Source organism: Mastigoproctus giganteus, unplaced genomic scaffold (assembly GCF_048544385.1).
Source record: "Mastigoproctus giganteus isolate SK-2022 unplaced genomic scaffold, ASM4854438v1 scaffold_15, whole genome shotgun sequence".
NCBI lineage: Eukaryota > Metazoa > Arthropoda > Arachnida > Uropygi > Thelyphonidae > Mastigoproctus > Mastigoproctus giganteus.
The window spans coordinates 1,354,137-1,370,925 of NW_028328292.1; the positions used below are offsets into that span (position 1 = coordinate 1,354,137).

At 35.5% G+C, this 16,789-nt stretch overlaps 1 protein-coding gene across 1 annotated transcript in view; it reads left to right on the forward strand.

Moving 5' to 3' along the window:
* Positions 1-16,789, forward strand: part of Sbp2 (SECIS-binding protein 2) — a 303,049-nt gene that overhangs the window by 200,757 nt on the left and 85,503 nt on the right. Inside the window, exons 8-9 of the mRNA XM_090389376.1 lie at positions 2,869-2,928; positions 12,355-12,459. Coding sequence (XP_090245502.1) covers positions 2,869-2,928; positions 12,355-12,459 — 165 coding nt within the window. The remainder of the gene's footprint in view (positions 1-2,868; positions 2,929-12,354; positions 12,460-16,789) is intronic.

Here is a 16,789-nt window from a genome sequence, read left to right on the forward strand (position 1 = left end):
AATTTTAATCCTTCCTTTTGGTCTCTGTCGGGTCGACTATGATGTATACGTACGCACTTTTTAATGTGTACATCATAACAGAAACAGGCGCCTCCGTAGCCAGGTGGTCAGGAGCAGCAGTGCTTAGCACACACGCTTCTTGATTAGACCAGGGTTCGAGCCCATGACTGCCAAATATGGAGGATGCGGAAAGGTCAGGGAATGACCACCGCATATCCCCGGAGCAATATGGCTTTAGTTGCTAATGCTCCTAAAAACCAAATAACAAACAAACATAACAGAAACAGAGACCCAGCTTATTGCGGTACTATCATTTATTTTTATGTTAAACTTTAATTTAATTTTATTTTATTTCAGGTAATCTGTTTTTACCATGCATGTGTTCTCAGTTTTTCCATGGTAATTACACCTGACAGTTCAGCACCTCCACCTAATACACTGATAATAATATATTTATCTATATTTCATTATGGTTGCTGGTTTTTTCTACTATAACTAGTAGTACATCAGATCCATAACCCAGTTTAATATTTTTAATTTCAATTTTTTAATACCTTTTCTTCTTGTTTGCTAACACTTTCGGTAATTTCATTATATCTTATTTTTGTCAATATTTTATATATATATATATATACACAGTGTACTTACTGCCTGTGGTGACCTTAGATACGGTTGCCACATGCAATAACTCTGAATTCATAAAAATATTCTTGCAGATGTATTTGCTTTACATAGTGAAATTTATCATATTTCATGATAAGTTGGCCTGTGTTTTTCTCTAGTCTTAAAAATGCTTATCAGAAGTCAAACTGGCCTATAACACCATTGTATTTAGCAGCTTTTGTTCCAATTTTTGTGTCTTCAACCTGGGATGCTACTCTCACATTCCAGTGCTTCTGTGATATTTGCTATTATTAGCTCCAGTAGCTTATGCTGTGTTCTGATCTCTTTTCAAAACTATGGTCAGATAACCATCATATAATTTATATTAATCTAGTTGTGAACTTTTTCAAGAGTTCTATCCATAGCTCTTTCACATTGTCCAGGCTTTGGTTCCATAATAAGATTTTTTTGGTAATGCTATTCCATTCAGAATTGAAGCTTCTGCACTTTGTTAATTGAGACTTTATATCATGTGGTCTTCTGACTCTGAAGTGTGGGGATTTCAGTTTTCAGGATAACAAATTTTCCACTGTATATAGCACAGAAAAAAATTCAAATTTTCATACAAATCTTTTCTATATTGCCTGTGAAACATGCTGTCCCTATGAAAGGTTGTATGAAACTGTCATTCAGCCATTAAAAAACTTATGCTATTGATTCAAAATTTCTTTCAAAGGCCAAACATTTTTGACTTAGCAGGTCATAATAAGGCTTCATAATTACTTTAAAATACTTTAGTTTGTAACTAAACAATACAAACTCTAGTGCACTCAAGAAGTGTCCCATATGGTGACTTCAACTTATTATATGTGAATGACATCCTTAACAAAATTGAATTTAGTGAATTATATTGTATGCTGCTGATAGAAGCCTGTTCCTTCCTTTCTGGTTTGAATCTTAATTGGTTGATGGAAAATGCTAGTAATAACCATTCAAAATAAACATTTAATTTAAAGAATATAAATTACACAAATAAGTATACACTCAAATTGTTAAGAAACAGGTTATCAGTTTTTGATACAATCAAAATGCCAACTTTTTACTGATGGTGGGTATCCTTAGATTCAGTTTAAGTCCCTGTGTACAGGAAATGTTTAAACATCTCTCTGATTTGCAAGTGTGATTCTGAGGATGAAATGAACAACCATAGACCTGCAAGTTTATCCCACTGTCATTCGTGTTAATTATATGAGATTTTGCTAACTTTTATAGCACATGTAGTACTTGTGAAGGATTGAAATGCCTCCCCCCCCCTTTTTATTTTTGGATTGGGAGGATGAGATCCCAGCATAGCATTGCTAATGTATTGTGAAGTTATTATTAAAGAACCAGATGCAAGGAATAATTGTGATATACAGTTCCAATTGAATACCTTTTTTTATGTAAACTGAAGTAGTGTCATTAGCAATTAGTTTGCTACAGCAGAATAAGATGATTACATAGTAAAAGGTGAATATTGGCCATATGTAACCATTTCTGTGAATAGACCGGTGTCTCATTCGGTTTGGGCTGAGTTTTTCATTTGAAATATTGATAGGAATGATTTCAAGCTTATGAAAAGTTTCCTTGAGTCATTCAGGGCTTCCTGTCATTTTAGATATCATCTCTGCTTAGTTAGTGGAAGGGACCAAAGCTAATTAATAAGGAATGGAACTTTTCTTGGATTTTTTGTTAGTCTCAGACTAACAAAAGGTTTGTCTGATTTCATAAATCAGACAAACCATTTACAGACATGGTGAGACAGCAAAAACAAAGGGGGGGGGCCAAGGATTGAAATCGATTCATTCATTATATATGTGATAAATGAAACTCTTACTGTAATGATAGTGATTCATATAGTTATCATTAAACAGATTTTTTAATGAACAGTCTATGCCATCAGCATTAAGATTTAATAAATGTTTTATCATGTTTTTGTATATGTTAAAATAATCAAAAATAAAAAATCAAACTAATTAGCATTATATTCATATTCTAGCTAGGCCATCACATAAATGTGATTGCATTTATTTTAATTATAAGGATGGTCACCACTGTATAATGAAAAATGCAATAAAAGAATGTTTTTAGATTCAAATAAATTTTCATTTGCATACCTATTTTTTTATTTTTTTAATAATAATCATATTTACTTTTTATTTTGCTTAATTATAATTTTGCTCACATTTAAACACAATTGTTATAAAATATTTCTCTTGAAAACAGAAAATAAAGGCTAGCCACAGATTCAGAGTAATTTCTACTAAAAGATGTACCACAACCAAGGTAATAATATTTCTGTAGTGGTAATGTAGTTGAATGTTCTTTTACAGTTATACAATAATAACTTTTACCAAAAGTTTGATTCTTTCTTTTAAAGAACACTAATAAAGCATTTAGGGAATAAGCCTCAAGCTATGGAGGAGTCTAGACTATGTATAAATATAGTGCAAGCGCATTAGAAATACATAGCTACATCTGAATAAATCAGAATATTAGTAAAACAGCATCATTTTACTAATAATAGTAAAAATTTTAATTTTACTAATATTAGTAAAATGATGCCGTTTTACTAATGTTCTGATTTATTCAGATATAACTATGTATTTTTGATGCGCTTGCACTATATTTATAAATAGAACACTAATATTAAAATGAAAGTAACTGAGGGTTAAAATAGTATGAGTTCTCAACACTGAAACTTTATTTTGAAATTCCATTTTTGGATGACCATTATGCATGTCAGCATAATGCAAAGTAGTATTACTATTGCAAATTTTGCAAGGAAGTGTGTATGTATAGTGTATCCATTATCAAAAAATCACTAAAATAACAATTTAAGCCAGGTCACTTTTCACCCATTTCTTTTACTTATTCCCACATTTCCTAATCACCCCCTTTGAATTTAGTTAAACTTCACCTTCATTGCACCAATTGGGGGAGGTGATTTCATTAGCCAAATACCTTCGGTCTAAAGGCATATTTTCTCAATTTCATTACCCTTTCTCAATTTCAATCAATATATGAAAAGGGAAATGTGCATTATTATTAGAATTGGAAAAATTATTTAAGCTACTTATATCACATCAATCAAACAAGAACAAAAAAAAAAAAAAAAATACTAACTTCATTTGCCCATTCTTTCTAATAATTTGTCCAATCCTTAGGCGCCTCTGTAGCCAGGTGGGAAGGAGCAGCAGTGCGTAGCACACGCTTCTTGATTAGACCAGGGTTCAAGCCCGTCACACCAAATACGGAAAGGTCAGGGAATAACCACCGCATATCCGGAGCAATATGGCCTTAGTTGCTAATGCTCCTAAAAACCAAATAACAACATAACGTCCAATCCTTAAATTTATTTATGCTTCCTACTTCCACAACACTAGGTGGAAGTTTATTCCAAATAATGAAATAATCAGTCTCTCTCTCTCTCTCTGTCTGAAGGAAATTGCTGCACATTTTATTGTACAGCCATTGTTTTTTGCAGTTTAAATGTATATTCCATTTGTGTGTGTGTGTGTGTGTGTGTGTGTGTGTGTGTGTGTGTGTGTGTGTGTGTGTGTGTGTGTGTGTGTGTGTCACCTGAAAAAGAGTAAACATACCATTAGCACATCAGCATTTAGTTTAAAGTCTTAAACACTTTAACAAAATTGCCCTAACAGATCATGTGGTTCTTCTCTTTACCCTTTCCACAGATCCATATGGCCTCAGTGTTTAGACTGTTTATTCTATCATTTTATAGGCTTAATGCCTCAGTAAGATCACTGCACAGTTGCCTGGTTTCTAGACATTGTAACTTACAAAACTCAAGTTTCTGTAATGTGGAGCTCCTTTTTCAGGAGATCTGTATTCCTCCTAAAATGAGATTTCCAAATCTGTATACAGTATGCATGATGTAGCTTAACCATTGCTTTCTACAATAGAACAACATGTCTCTACTGGCAGTGCTCCTACATATCATTGGCATAACCCCTGAAGCTGCTCTAGCAGTATGTATACATTCAGAGAACTTCATATCAGACCATATTTCTCCTATCTTTCTGATTATCAACTACCTTAAGTTTGTTGCTACCAAGTGCTGTGTTGTCCTAGGATGTTACTGCTACTCAAATGGAAAACTTTATATTTACTAATGTTTACCTTAACACATTTTAGACCATACAAATAATTTATCTAGTAAGAGATAACTACCAATCAATACCACTGTTACACTGTGATTATTATCTTTGTTAATAGCATTATATTCTGGAAATGGCGCCTCCGTAGCCAGGTGGGAAGGAGCAGCAGTGCGTAGCACACGCTTCTTGATTAGATCGGGGTTCGAGCCCATCACCACCAAATACGGAGGATGCGGAAAGGTCAGGGAATGACCACCGCATATTCCCGGAGCAATATGGCCTTAGTTGCTAATGCTCCTAAAAACCAAATGACAAACAAACATATTCTGGAATTTCTGCCATTGGTTGTATGTCACTATTCCTCTCAATGATCAGAGTTTCCAGGAAAGAAAGATAATTTCATAGGAGGGTAATTGATTCCTGATTGGTCAATCAGAGGAGTCCATTAATCCCGCCCAGCCCTCTAAAGATTCTGTTGTAATTATCAACATTGATATTAATTCCTTAGTTAATAAAAAAAATATATAATGGGGAAAAAGGAGGGGTAAAAACCGATTTTTTTTTTCTTACTTTTATAAGTTATATTCTATTTCTGAATAGATGCATCCACAATGCATTGATATCCCTCCCTGTATTTCTGTTTATTATCCTGACTTTAAACTTTCTTATATGCAAAGCTTCTTTAACTTTACTTTTGATACCCCTATTATTTGAAATTTTTTTTGCATTGAAAGCATGGGAGCATTTATAAGCACGTTCAACTACCTCTGATTTCCTTTTTTACATGCCTACACTGTTTAGCATTTCTAGTTTCAAATAGTCTTCCTGTCTTGGAACATACCCACACGTGTTTTTGTATATAACATGCCTTCTCCTATTAGGGAGAATCACATCACTTGTAGAAGAGGCACATTATATACAAAAGCACATGCAGGTGAAGGGGGAAATGTACATTAGCAAGACAGGAAGGTTATTCGAAGCTAGAAACGGCGAACGTCATTGCAGACATGTAGAAAAAGGAAATACAGTAGAACCTTTTACTACTGTATTTCCCGCATAAGATGTTTTCCCCTGTACTAGGTTTGGTTTCTTAATTCCCAATTTCAACTCTATATGTTGTAATGTATTATTTTCCCGCATAAGTGTCCCGGGTAAAAAGCTTCCCCGCATAAAAAGTACGTGAATAAGAATACACGGTATAATGACATTTTCGCACTTAATACTTTTTTAAATATAGAAATTTTTTATTTTTATATTAAAAAAAATATAAAACAATATAAACATTTTGGTAATTGAACAAGTTAGTGCATAGCATCATTTTAGTTCATAGCAAACCACCGAAGTAGGTGAAATGGTATTGTTTTTTACATCTCATATTGTGAATGCCTTCACAATGAGTTGCCCTGATTTGCACTATCTCCAATAAGCAACGTTTTGCCACTGAAGAAGGCTAATGTTATTTATTCTCAGTGGATACCACCACCCTTGGGTATCCACCAGATATCAACACCCTTGGATAGTGGTAGACTTCATCACCCTTGGGTGGGGTTATCTGCCGAGAATAAGTAACATTAGCCTTCTCCAGTGGCGAAACATTGCTTATTGGAGGTAGTGCAATATTAGGGCTACTCATTGTGTAGTCATTTACAATATGAATATACATCAATTTACAATAAAAATTGATGCTATCTCACCTACTTCAGTGGGTTTACTATGAACTAAAATGATGCTACTCACTAACTAACATATAGGTTTGTGCTCTAGCATCATGTTTATACGTAGCCAACTACTAAGTAGTCACAAAATTGGCATCATTTAAAGAATATATCTCATGTTGTTGTTGTTTGGTTTTTAGGAGCATTAGTAACTAAGGCCATATTGCGCTGGGGATATGCGGTGGTCATTCTCTGACCTTTCCGCATCCTCCATATTTGGTGGTCACGGGCTCGAACCCTGGTCTAATCAAGAAGCATGTGCTACGCACTGCCGCTCCTGCCCACCTGGCTACGGAGGTGCCCATCTCATATTGTGAATGCCTTCACAACGAGTTGCCATGGTATCGCACTACCTCAAATAAGTAACACTTCTCTATTAGAGACAACTACTGTTACTTATTCTCGATGGATACCACCACCCACTTGACACCGTTTTAGAGCTTATTAGCTCTTCATCGGTGGGTGACAGGTACCCTGGTGTTGCAATAATGACAACCCAGTTGCAAAGTATAACTCTCCAATATGAGAGATGCCTGATGGTGTACAGTAATTTGAAATTACATAATTTGAGAATTATGTAATTTCAAAATTTAAAGAAGCTGTACTTATTTGAGGTAGTGCAATACCATGGCAACTCATTGTGAAGGCATTCACAATATGAGATATACTTAAATGATGCCAATTTTTTTACTACTTTAGTAGTTGTCTGCATATAAACATGATGCTATAGCACAAACCTATACATTAGTTATTTTCTTCATAACCCGAGGCTATTGCCCTAAACAAACTGTAATTTTCAGCTACACACTAACTTGTTCGATTAGTGAATTTCCATAGTCAGAGGCTTTCAGCGCTAAAATCAGAGGCTTTCATCGTTTCAGTATAAACATTTTGATATAATGGAAGTGACATATTGCAATTGTTTTCATTGATATCCATAATTGGATATGACAACCACGTTAATCGCTAAGTTCTTATGGTTGTGAACAGGTTTGAATTACTTAGTGCAGCAACTCCCAAACTATTGAGATCTGCGGAACCCTATATATACAGGGTGTCTCAAAAATACATGGCATAACTTCAGGAATGGGTTCCTCATATGTAGACAATAAAAATATTTTATGTCAACATAGTTCTGGAAATGCTTGGTTCCCGAGTTATTAACCGGAATGTCTTATCTCTCACAGGTGATTTGCTTCATCACAAAGTACTGACAGAATCTGTTGGTTTTCCATTCTGACCATGTACTCAAATCAGGAGCAAGCGGATATGCACTTTATGTATGGTTTGGTGGGCGGCAATGCTCTGGAGGCTTGTCATTTGTACCACGAAAGGTTCCCAGAACGAAGATGTCCAGACAGGAAAACATTTGAAGGTATCCATCGCCGCCTTTGTAAACAGGTGAGCTTTAATCTCGTGCGGCTGATAAAGGACAACCAGGATCTATGACTCTTGAAGTAGAGGGGTGGACCAACTGCCTGGCCTCCACACTTACTGATTTAAACCCACTAGATTTCTTCTTGTGGGACCATTTAAAGCCATTGGTGTATTCGACTGCGGTAGCTGATGTGGAAACTCTCCGCAATCAAATTGTGGCAGGTTGTGGGACAATACAAAACATGCCAGGAATTTGGCATCGTCTTCAGAGTCCATGAGACGTCAATGTGAGGTCTGTAATCAGGCAGAAGGTGCACATTTTGAACAATTACTATAAGGTGATGTGAACAGTTAAGTGTCATAGACAGACCTTCAAAACTTGGAAACCAAGCATTTCCGGAACTATGTTGATATAAAATATTTTTATTGTCTACGTATGATCGTAGACAATAAAATTAATCTGAATGACCTCTCCCCCCAATTAATCTGAATTAGCAAGGGTTTACTGTAGATAAATTTCCCTAATCATGCCTCTAAAAAGCATGATTAGGGAAATCTACCAATTTATATACTGTTATAAACTATAATTATCACCTTTGTTAACAGCATCATGTTTCCAGAACTGCTTGTCCCTTGGACATATGCACTACTCCTCAATGATCAGCATGTCCAATAAAGAAAGGGAAGAAAGTTGATGTCATAAAAGATTGGTTGATCCCTGATTGGCCAATTAAAGGAATCCAGTAACCTCACCCTGCCCCTCTAAAGATTTTCTTATAATTAATAACACTGATATTAATTTAATAATAATAATAATAATACCCTAATGTTAATCCCTAAGGGAGAATTTTTTTTTACAATTTTAAGTAAATTTTAAATTTCCTCTTGTAAATGTACGTACTTTAAATGTCCTGTTATATTACCCTTTCATAATATCATCCTTCATTTCTCATAGCATGAAGAAATATTTTGTTTTTTGAATTCCTCATCAGAATTAGAAATTTAATAAAGAGAATCTAGGCATCTTCTGGCTTTGTGCAGTTTGACTTTTTTCTTCTTTACTTTATTTTTCTTCATTTCCCATTTCACCTGCAAATTTTTCCTCTTGAAATAATGCTGCTGTTTCATCATCCATGTTCTTACATCCCCCTCACATTAATATCCATTTTGCTACTGTTGCACAACACATTCTGACACTCTTTATCTTTGATTCTGTTTAAATAAGAACATCTTCTTCATCATTATTTAGTAGTTTTCGTATCACTTCCTACTCTACTTTGCAGCTTTACTTCATTCCAACTTGCAGCCTAAATAGCACATTTTATGTTATAATTTTTAAGAGTGGCCAAGTCTTTTCTTCCTTTTACAGAATCATAAAAAAAACCCCAAATACTCTTCCTTTAGTTGTTTTCTTTGATATAAATGTTTCGTTGGAATAGGACGTCAGAGTGATTCCTCTGTGCAATTTGTCACTGTACTCTTCATTGACCATCCACAATTCACATGGCATAGCAGGAAATGTGATTCATTGGAAAAGGCAACTTTTTTCCTGCTATCAACGGTCCAATAATGTCAATTGATGCAAACTTTAGGCATCATTGACAGAGGGTTACCATAAGTATGGGTACTTTGACCAAGTGCCTACTCCAGTGGCCCATACAGAGTAAGAGTTCATTGGATTGTGGTCTTGGAAACACCTGCTGGTTGTCCCCTGGTTAAAGTCCATGGTGAAGTGTTCCACCGTTTTCCATTTGGTCCAGCAATTGCTGCTCTGTTCACTATCCATCCACTCTTGGAACACCTTAACTGTAGCACTCTGTGAACAGCTCACAAGGTTCACAGATTCCATAATACTGCCACTCTTCAATTGTTACCTGACAATCATCCCTTTTTTAAAGTTTGCCAGATCAGGTTCTTTGCCCATGTTGATTAAGTGCTTCATATGGACTGCATGTCATGAACCTGCAGTATCACAATTACCGATTTTCATTGCAACATGTGTGATTGCTAAAACACAGGGGTGGCAATAATGTTTTGACCGGACTGTGTGTGTGTGTGTGTGTGTGTGTGTGTGTGTGTGTGTGTGTGTGTGTGTGTGTGTGTGTGTGTGTGTGTGTGTGTGTGTTCGCGTACATGCACACACACATGGCTTACTAATTTCTCTTACAATATATAGCCAGAGATTTGTGTGCATGTGTAATTTTGTAATTTCATGCATTTAACAATTTGTGAAATTTGAAATTAACTTAAATGGAAGCTACAACATTTTTGACTGTTGGACAGCACTGTTGGGATAAATGCTGATTCCAGGTAATTCTCCAGTGCAGGGAAGAAGAAGAAGAAGAAAACTTCAGTTTGGTTCTTTTAAAGCCCATGCTTATCTTCAACAGCACTCAGATTTCTAGACAAGATGACATCTTTTTGGGAGTAACTGAGATTTCTAACTTTCCTTGACATATGAATACCAAAAATGTTGCTTCCTCTGCAAAAAAAAAAAAAAAAAAAGAACAAAAAAATTGGATTCTTTTACTCTTAGTATTACTTTTCTTCAGAACAAATCCTGACTTTGTACAAATTGCATATCTGCTCCCATGGTATATTGTTTCTACATCTGGGATTTTGCCCATCAAAACTTCTCTTAAACTTAAGATTCTAACTTTAGACATAAGAGGGCAGTCATTAATTAATGATCTCTCATCAATTCACTTTGCTTTCTTTAACACTGACCTTCAATTTATGCTGCATGCTTTTTCTACAGATAGCATGGTTTGCACTGTTCTTTTAAATTGGCATATATAATTCTACTTCTTTCTTCCAAGCCAATTTAAACACATGTATCAGCTAATACACACTCATGAACATCCACTAAGAGTAATTTTTACCTTTCTTTTGTTTTTTGAAACATCTTTTTTTTTATGTATATTTCTTGAAAATTACAGTATAAATTTCCTGAAATTTATAATCTCTAGAAATTCAAGTCTAGTATCAACAAATCTGTTTTAGCATCCAACATGCAGCATTAGAGTGCAGTAGGTACATTACCTTTCATATTTGAGTTCACCATAAAAAATATACTTGTAGATAAAAGAAATGAATGAGGCTATGTGGGTTATCATTTTAGCAGTTTTCTAAGTTTGTATTACATAACGTTTGCATCCCTTTACTAGTACTAATATTAATATTTCTTTTCATGATAGTTAGAAATATTTCTTCTGTTTGTGCATCTTATAATATATAGGATGTCTGCAACTAAGTATATGTGAGTAATCCCTACACAAACCTATTCATCACATTAGGTTCTGATGCAGTGATGATGTTTATTTGAAGGAATTTGCTAACTGGAATTCTTTTTGATATGCAGGAACCAGAGTGCAAATATTGATTCACATAGCATTAAAAAAGTAATAGTAAATAGCACCTTTACAAAATACAGTTACACATTGATGGTCTTAAAAGCACTTGGAACCTTCTGTCACAGCATATGCATCTTTCCTAGAGTGACTTGCATACCTTACCTATGACACTCTTACCTTTGTACCTCTATGAAATATTTTTTGGATTTAAGTGCAATAGGCTTATAAAAATGTTAAACTATTCAAATTAATCACTCTTCTGCCACATGAAATTAATAATGCTGAAACTACAGCAGATTATTTTTTCAAGTAACTACTACTGTTATCACATGGGAAAAAAAATAAATAACAAACCAATAAAATAAATAATTAAATATTAAAGTCTACTTTTACCATAGGAAAACTTCATAAATCTGCAAGGTTGGCACAATACTAAACATCAAAAACATCAGGTATTGTAGTTTCAGTTATTAATTTCACATGGTAGAAGAGTATTTCACTTGAATATTTTAATTTTTGGTTAATTATACCATGTAAGTTCCCTTGTTTCTTTATTTCCTAATTTGATTTTGTAGAAAAGGTACTTGAACAACTGTGGTAACTGGCTGAACTGTGCTGAAGAGTTAAATTTTAGGTTTTTGGCAATTAATATGATATGAGGTTTACTGTTGTGTTACTTTTTCATTATTTTCCCTGATATTGGATATGATAAGCTTATTTTTTTTTTCTGTCACATTTTTAGAAATCAATAATATTCCTAAAATAAAGTGATAAATGTAATACGTTACTCATATTTAAAAAAATAATTACATTTGATAGCTATAATGTAGATTATTATTATTATCATCACCATCATTATTATTACTTTATTTTTAATCAGTTTGGATATGACTTGTGACTGTTCGATTTGGGTTTAAAGCACAGAATTATTTAAAAAAAGATTTTTTTTTTATTTCAAATTTTTTAATTGTTGGTCTTTATTGTTTTTGATACTAAATTAAACCATATGTGTTTAAAGAACATACATGTCTGACTTACAGAAAGTATTTAAATTTCAAAAGAAATGTTTTTAAAGTGAAAATTGAAAGTAAAATGAAAAAAAAAGTTGTTTTTTTTTTTGCAATGTCTAACTAATCTAATTGATTGTAGATGCCATTGGGTACCCATAATATTTTAGACTCCTCTGCTCCTTTGAGAAAGAGAGGAAAGGAAAGAGAAACTCCTCGAAAGAAGAGACCATCCCTTTTGAAAAAGGTAGATGAAAAATGTGTTTAGCAAATAAGCAGTCATAGTAAAAAATCAGTAACCCCAATAACCTAGAACTAAATTAGCTTACAATATTAGCTTTATTATGAAGAATATAATATAAAGATGCTGAAATAAAGACTACCTTATTTTCACAGCCAGCATATAGCCTGCTGAGCTTCTATAACAGTTTGCTTGTGGTTATGTGATAGTAGTAGTAGTAGTGGCATGTGATGCAAGAAAGCAAGTGTATGAGCTTATGCAGCATCAGCCAAAAAAAAAAAAAAAAAAAAAAATCACACTATTGCCTCCAAATGCCTGTCCAATTCCTCCTTAAATTTATTCAACCTATCAACTTCCACAACGACAGATGGAAGTTTGTTCCAGCAATTAACCACCCGCTGGCTAAAGGCAAATTTCCGCACATCTATTCTACATCTGTCTTTTCTTAATTTGAATTTATGCCCCCTTAGGTTCGTAATCTGAACAAGTGGAAGGATCCCATCAGAATTCAGCATGCTCAACCCATTCAAGGCCTTATATACCTCAATCAGATCACCGCGCAGGTGCCTAGTCTCCAGCCACTGCAATTTGCAGAACTTAAGCCTCTCTTGGTAAGAGGATCCCTTCATTCCCCTCACCAATCTTGTTGCCCTTCTCTGTACACGCTCAAGTAAATCTACATCCTTCCTAAAATGAGGCCTCCAGACCTGTATGCAGTACTCAAGGCATGGCCTGACCATTGCCTTATATAGAGGGATAATCACCTCCTTTTCCCTGCTAGCAAAATTCCTATATATCATTGAGAAAACCCCATGACCTGCCCTGGCAGCCTGTCTGCATTGCTCAGAAAACTTCATATCTGACTGCACAATTACTCCCAGGTTTTTTTCATTTTCTACCACCTTAAGTGTAGTACCACACAGTTGGTACGTTTCTCTGGTGTTACTTCTACCCATATGCAGTACTTTGCATTTGTCAAGGTTAAACTTCAGTTGCCACTTCTTAGCCCATCTGCCCAAATTATCTAGATCCTGTTGCAGTAGTACACTGCCATTACTGTCATTAACAACCCTGCCAACCTTTGTATTATCTGCAAACTTCGACATTAAGCCTGATATACCTTCATCAATATCATTGATAAATATACAAAACAACAGTGGACCTAACACCGAACCCTGTGGGATTCCACTAATAACATTAGTCCACAAAGAGCAACACCCATTGATTACCACCCTCTGTCTTCTCCCACTTAACCATCCTTTTATCCATTGTAGCAACTTACTCTTAATACCATTCTGCTCCAATCTGCTCCAATAGTCTTCCATGCACAACAGTGTCAAAAGCTTTCCTGAAATCCAAATATATGATATCAAAATTATTTTTTGAATCCAGTTCCTTTGTAACCACATCATAATATCCTATCAAATTTGTCAGACAAGACTTTCCCTTAACAAACCCATGCTGTGTCTGAATTATTGCTGCAGCCTTGTCTAGATGATCCTGCAATGCATCTTTAACCAGTGACTCCATTATTTTACCCGGAACAGAAGTTAAACTAACTGGTCTGTAATTACTCGTGTCACCCTTCAATCCCCCTTTGTGAATTGGGGATACATTTGCACATCTCCAGTCCATGGGAACCTCCCCTGAGTCCAAGGACGCTCTCATAATTATGGCTAAGGGTTTTTGCTTAGTTGCTTTGCTGCCTCCTTTAATATAACTGGATAGATCCCATCCAACAATTTCAACAATTCAACAATTTCTCCTCCACTTTGCTTTCAGTTATTCCAAAATCATTAAGTATCTGCTACAATTTGATAACCTTCTGCCATTTTCAAACCTTAATAATTCCTCGTGTGAATGTAGATGCAAAATACTCATTCAGTTTGTTTGCTATCTGAGCAGGATCATCAACAGTCAAACCATCGATGTCAAGTGGACCAATCAGATTCATCCCCTTCCTTTTAGAGTTTATATAAGTAAAGAAATCCTTGCTGTTTTTCTTAGCATCTTTTGCAAGGATTTCTCGTAATCTGCCTTCCCCTGCCTAACCTCCTTTGTCACCTGATTACAGACTAGCTTATATCTGCCATAGGGTTCTGAGTCGCTTGATAATTTATATGCATCCCATGCATTTTTATTCTCTATTACGAGTCTCATTAGTTCATTAGATAACCATTTAGGCCTAATCCTTGAACAATATTTCTTAATGGTATGAAAGTTTTCATAGGTATGAAACTTTTAGTAGCTTCCACGATTAATTCCTTGAACGCTTCTCACTTAGAATTTACTGTTGGTAACATTGTCAGTTGATCCCACTGTACAGAATTTAAAAACTGTCGGAGAGCACTGTACTCACCTTTACGGAAGCAAAAACCCTTTCCTTTACCCCTGATGGTAATTAAATCTTTAAGTAAATCCCACATCAGTACACTGTGATCACTGCCACCTAGTGGTTCCTTTATCTGCAAATTCTTAATACACGAATGATCACTGCTGATAACCAGATCAAGAGTATTATTTTCTCTGGTTGGCTCTCGAACATGCTGCTGCAGAAAACAGTCATCCAATAAATCCACAAAAGTCTGACTAGTGTGTGAGTGACCAACCCACAAGTTCCAGTCAATATCTGGGAAGTTAAAATCCCCCATTATAAGACATTCCGATTTACTAGCCCACTCTATTTCTCTGTACAATTGTTCATTGTACTCATTGGAGTCATTAGGCCTATAACACACTCCTACTCTTATTTTTGCTTTCGCAGTGCTTATGTCACACCAAACTAACTCAGCAGTGCTCTGTTCATCTCTATCAACTAGATGCACTTCTTTTGATTTTATGTTTTTCTTAATTAACAGCATAACACCACCTCCCTTTCTATCCTGTCTATCCTTTCTGTACACATTGTACTCCCCAAATTCCAGTTCAGCATTCCTTATATCTGTGTGACACCATGTCTCTGCTATCCCAACAATATCCACCTTTGATGTCTTGACCAACACTTCAAATTCATCAAATTTATTTACTATACTTCTAGCATTGGTATACATGCAAGCATACATGCTCCTACTCCTATTCTTAGTTACCCTAACACATCCCATATACCCACCAATTTCAGGATGACTGCCATCCGTCCCTGAAACCCCCAACACCCTCACGCTCCAGGTCGCTACTTATTGTAATAGAAGTTGTGCAAGAATCACCTTCACCTCTGCCTACTGTTAAACTATTAGTCCTTGTATCTCCCCAAGCTATCAGTTTTCCGACCCACCTAACACTGCCTCGATAGCATCAGCAAATATTCTTGCACCCTTTCTATTTAAGTGTATCCCATCCCTATAGAAGCAGTCTCTCCTGTTAACAAGTACAGTCCAGGCTGAAAAAAATTCTACCCCTTGAGCCTTGTGCATTCTTTCCAGGGCCGAATTGATGGATAAGGCTCTCATCATATACTCTCTCCTATCGTGTCTGGGCAGAATTGCAGACACCTTCAAATTCAACCCTAATTCTCGGCTTTTGTTCAACAGTGACCTGTACTTGTTAAGTAATTCTGCCGGTCTCCTACTCCTAATATCATTAGTTCCAACGTGTACAACTATATCACCTTTTGTGCCCTTAAAAGATGACATCCGCTCTACAACGTCATCAACCTTTGCCCCTGGCAGACATACCCTGGTCCTGTTCCAGCTATCTTTTTTACAAAGCATGTTTCCTGTTTCCCTGACAATAGAGTCACCAACAACTACTAGTTCCCGTGGGACCAGCGCATTCTGCCTTGGGGGTTGCCGCTGTATTGCGTGATGACCAAGTGCAAGCTCTGGCATTGATGTGGGCAGCTGAGAGCCTGATGGGCCCCTCAATTTAGATCTTTCGAGGGCATCCACCCTGTCCTTCAAACTCTCATATAGGCCCATAACAACGCTGAGTTGATTTCCTTACACTCCTGTTAAATTTCTTTTTCTTCTGTTTTTGCTATTTTAAATCTGCTTAAATTATAGCAGAGCTTATTTTAACTAATAGCCTGATGTATGAATGACCATGTTGAAAATTAGGCCATAATAATAAAAAAACGTGTAATAATGATGTTAATTTTCACTTCCTGATTATGTGTGATTCAACAATGTATTCAAGAATTCAACAGTTATGTGACATTTTTAAAATTGGCTGTGACTAAGGATAACAAGAAATCGGCCAAGTGCAGAAAAATGAACTCTTAAATGCTTATTCCACAAGGAAAGGATTTAAATCTCCACATGTCACCATGAGAAAATGTCCATATGGTTTGTACAGTATTTTCGAGCAAGGAATTCCTATTATATTCTATTTCTTTTTAGTT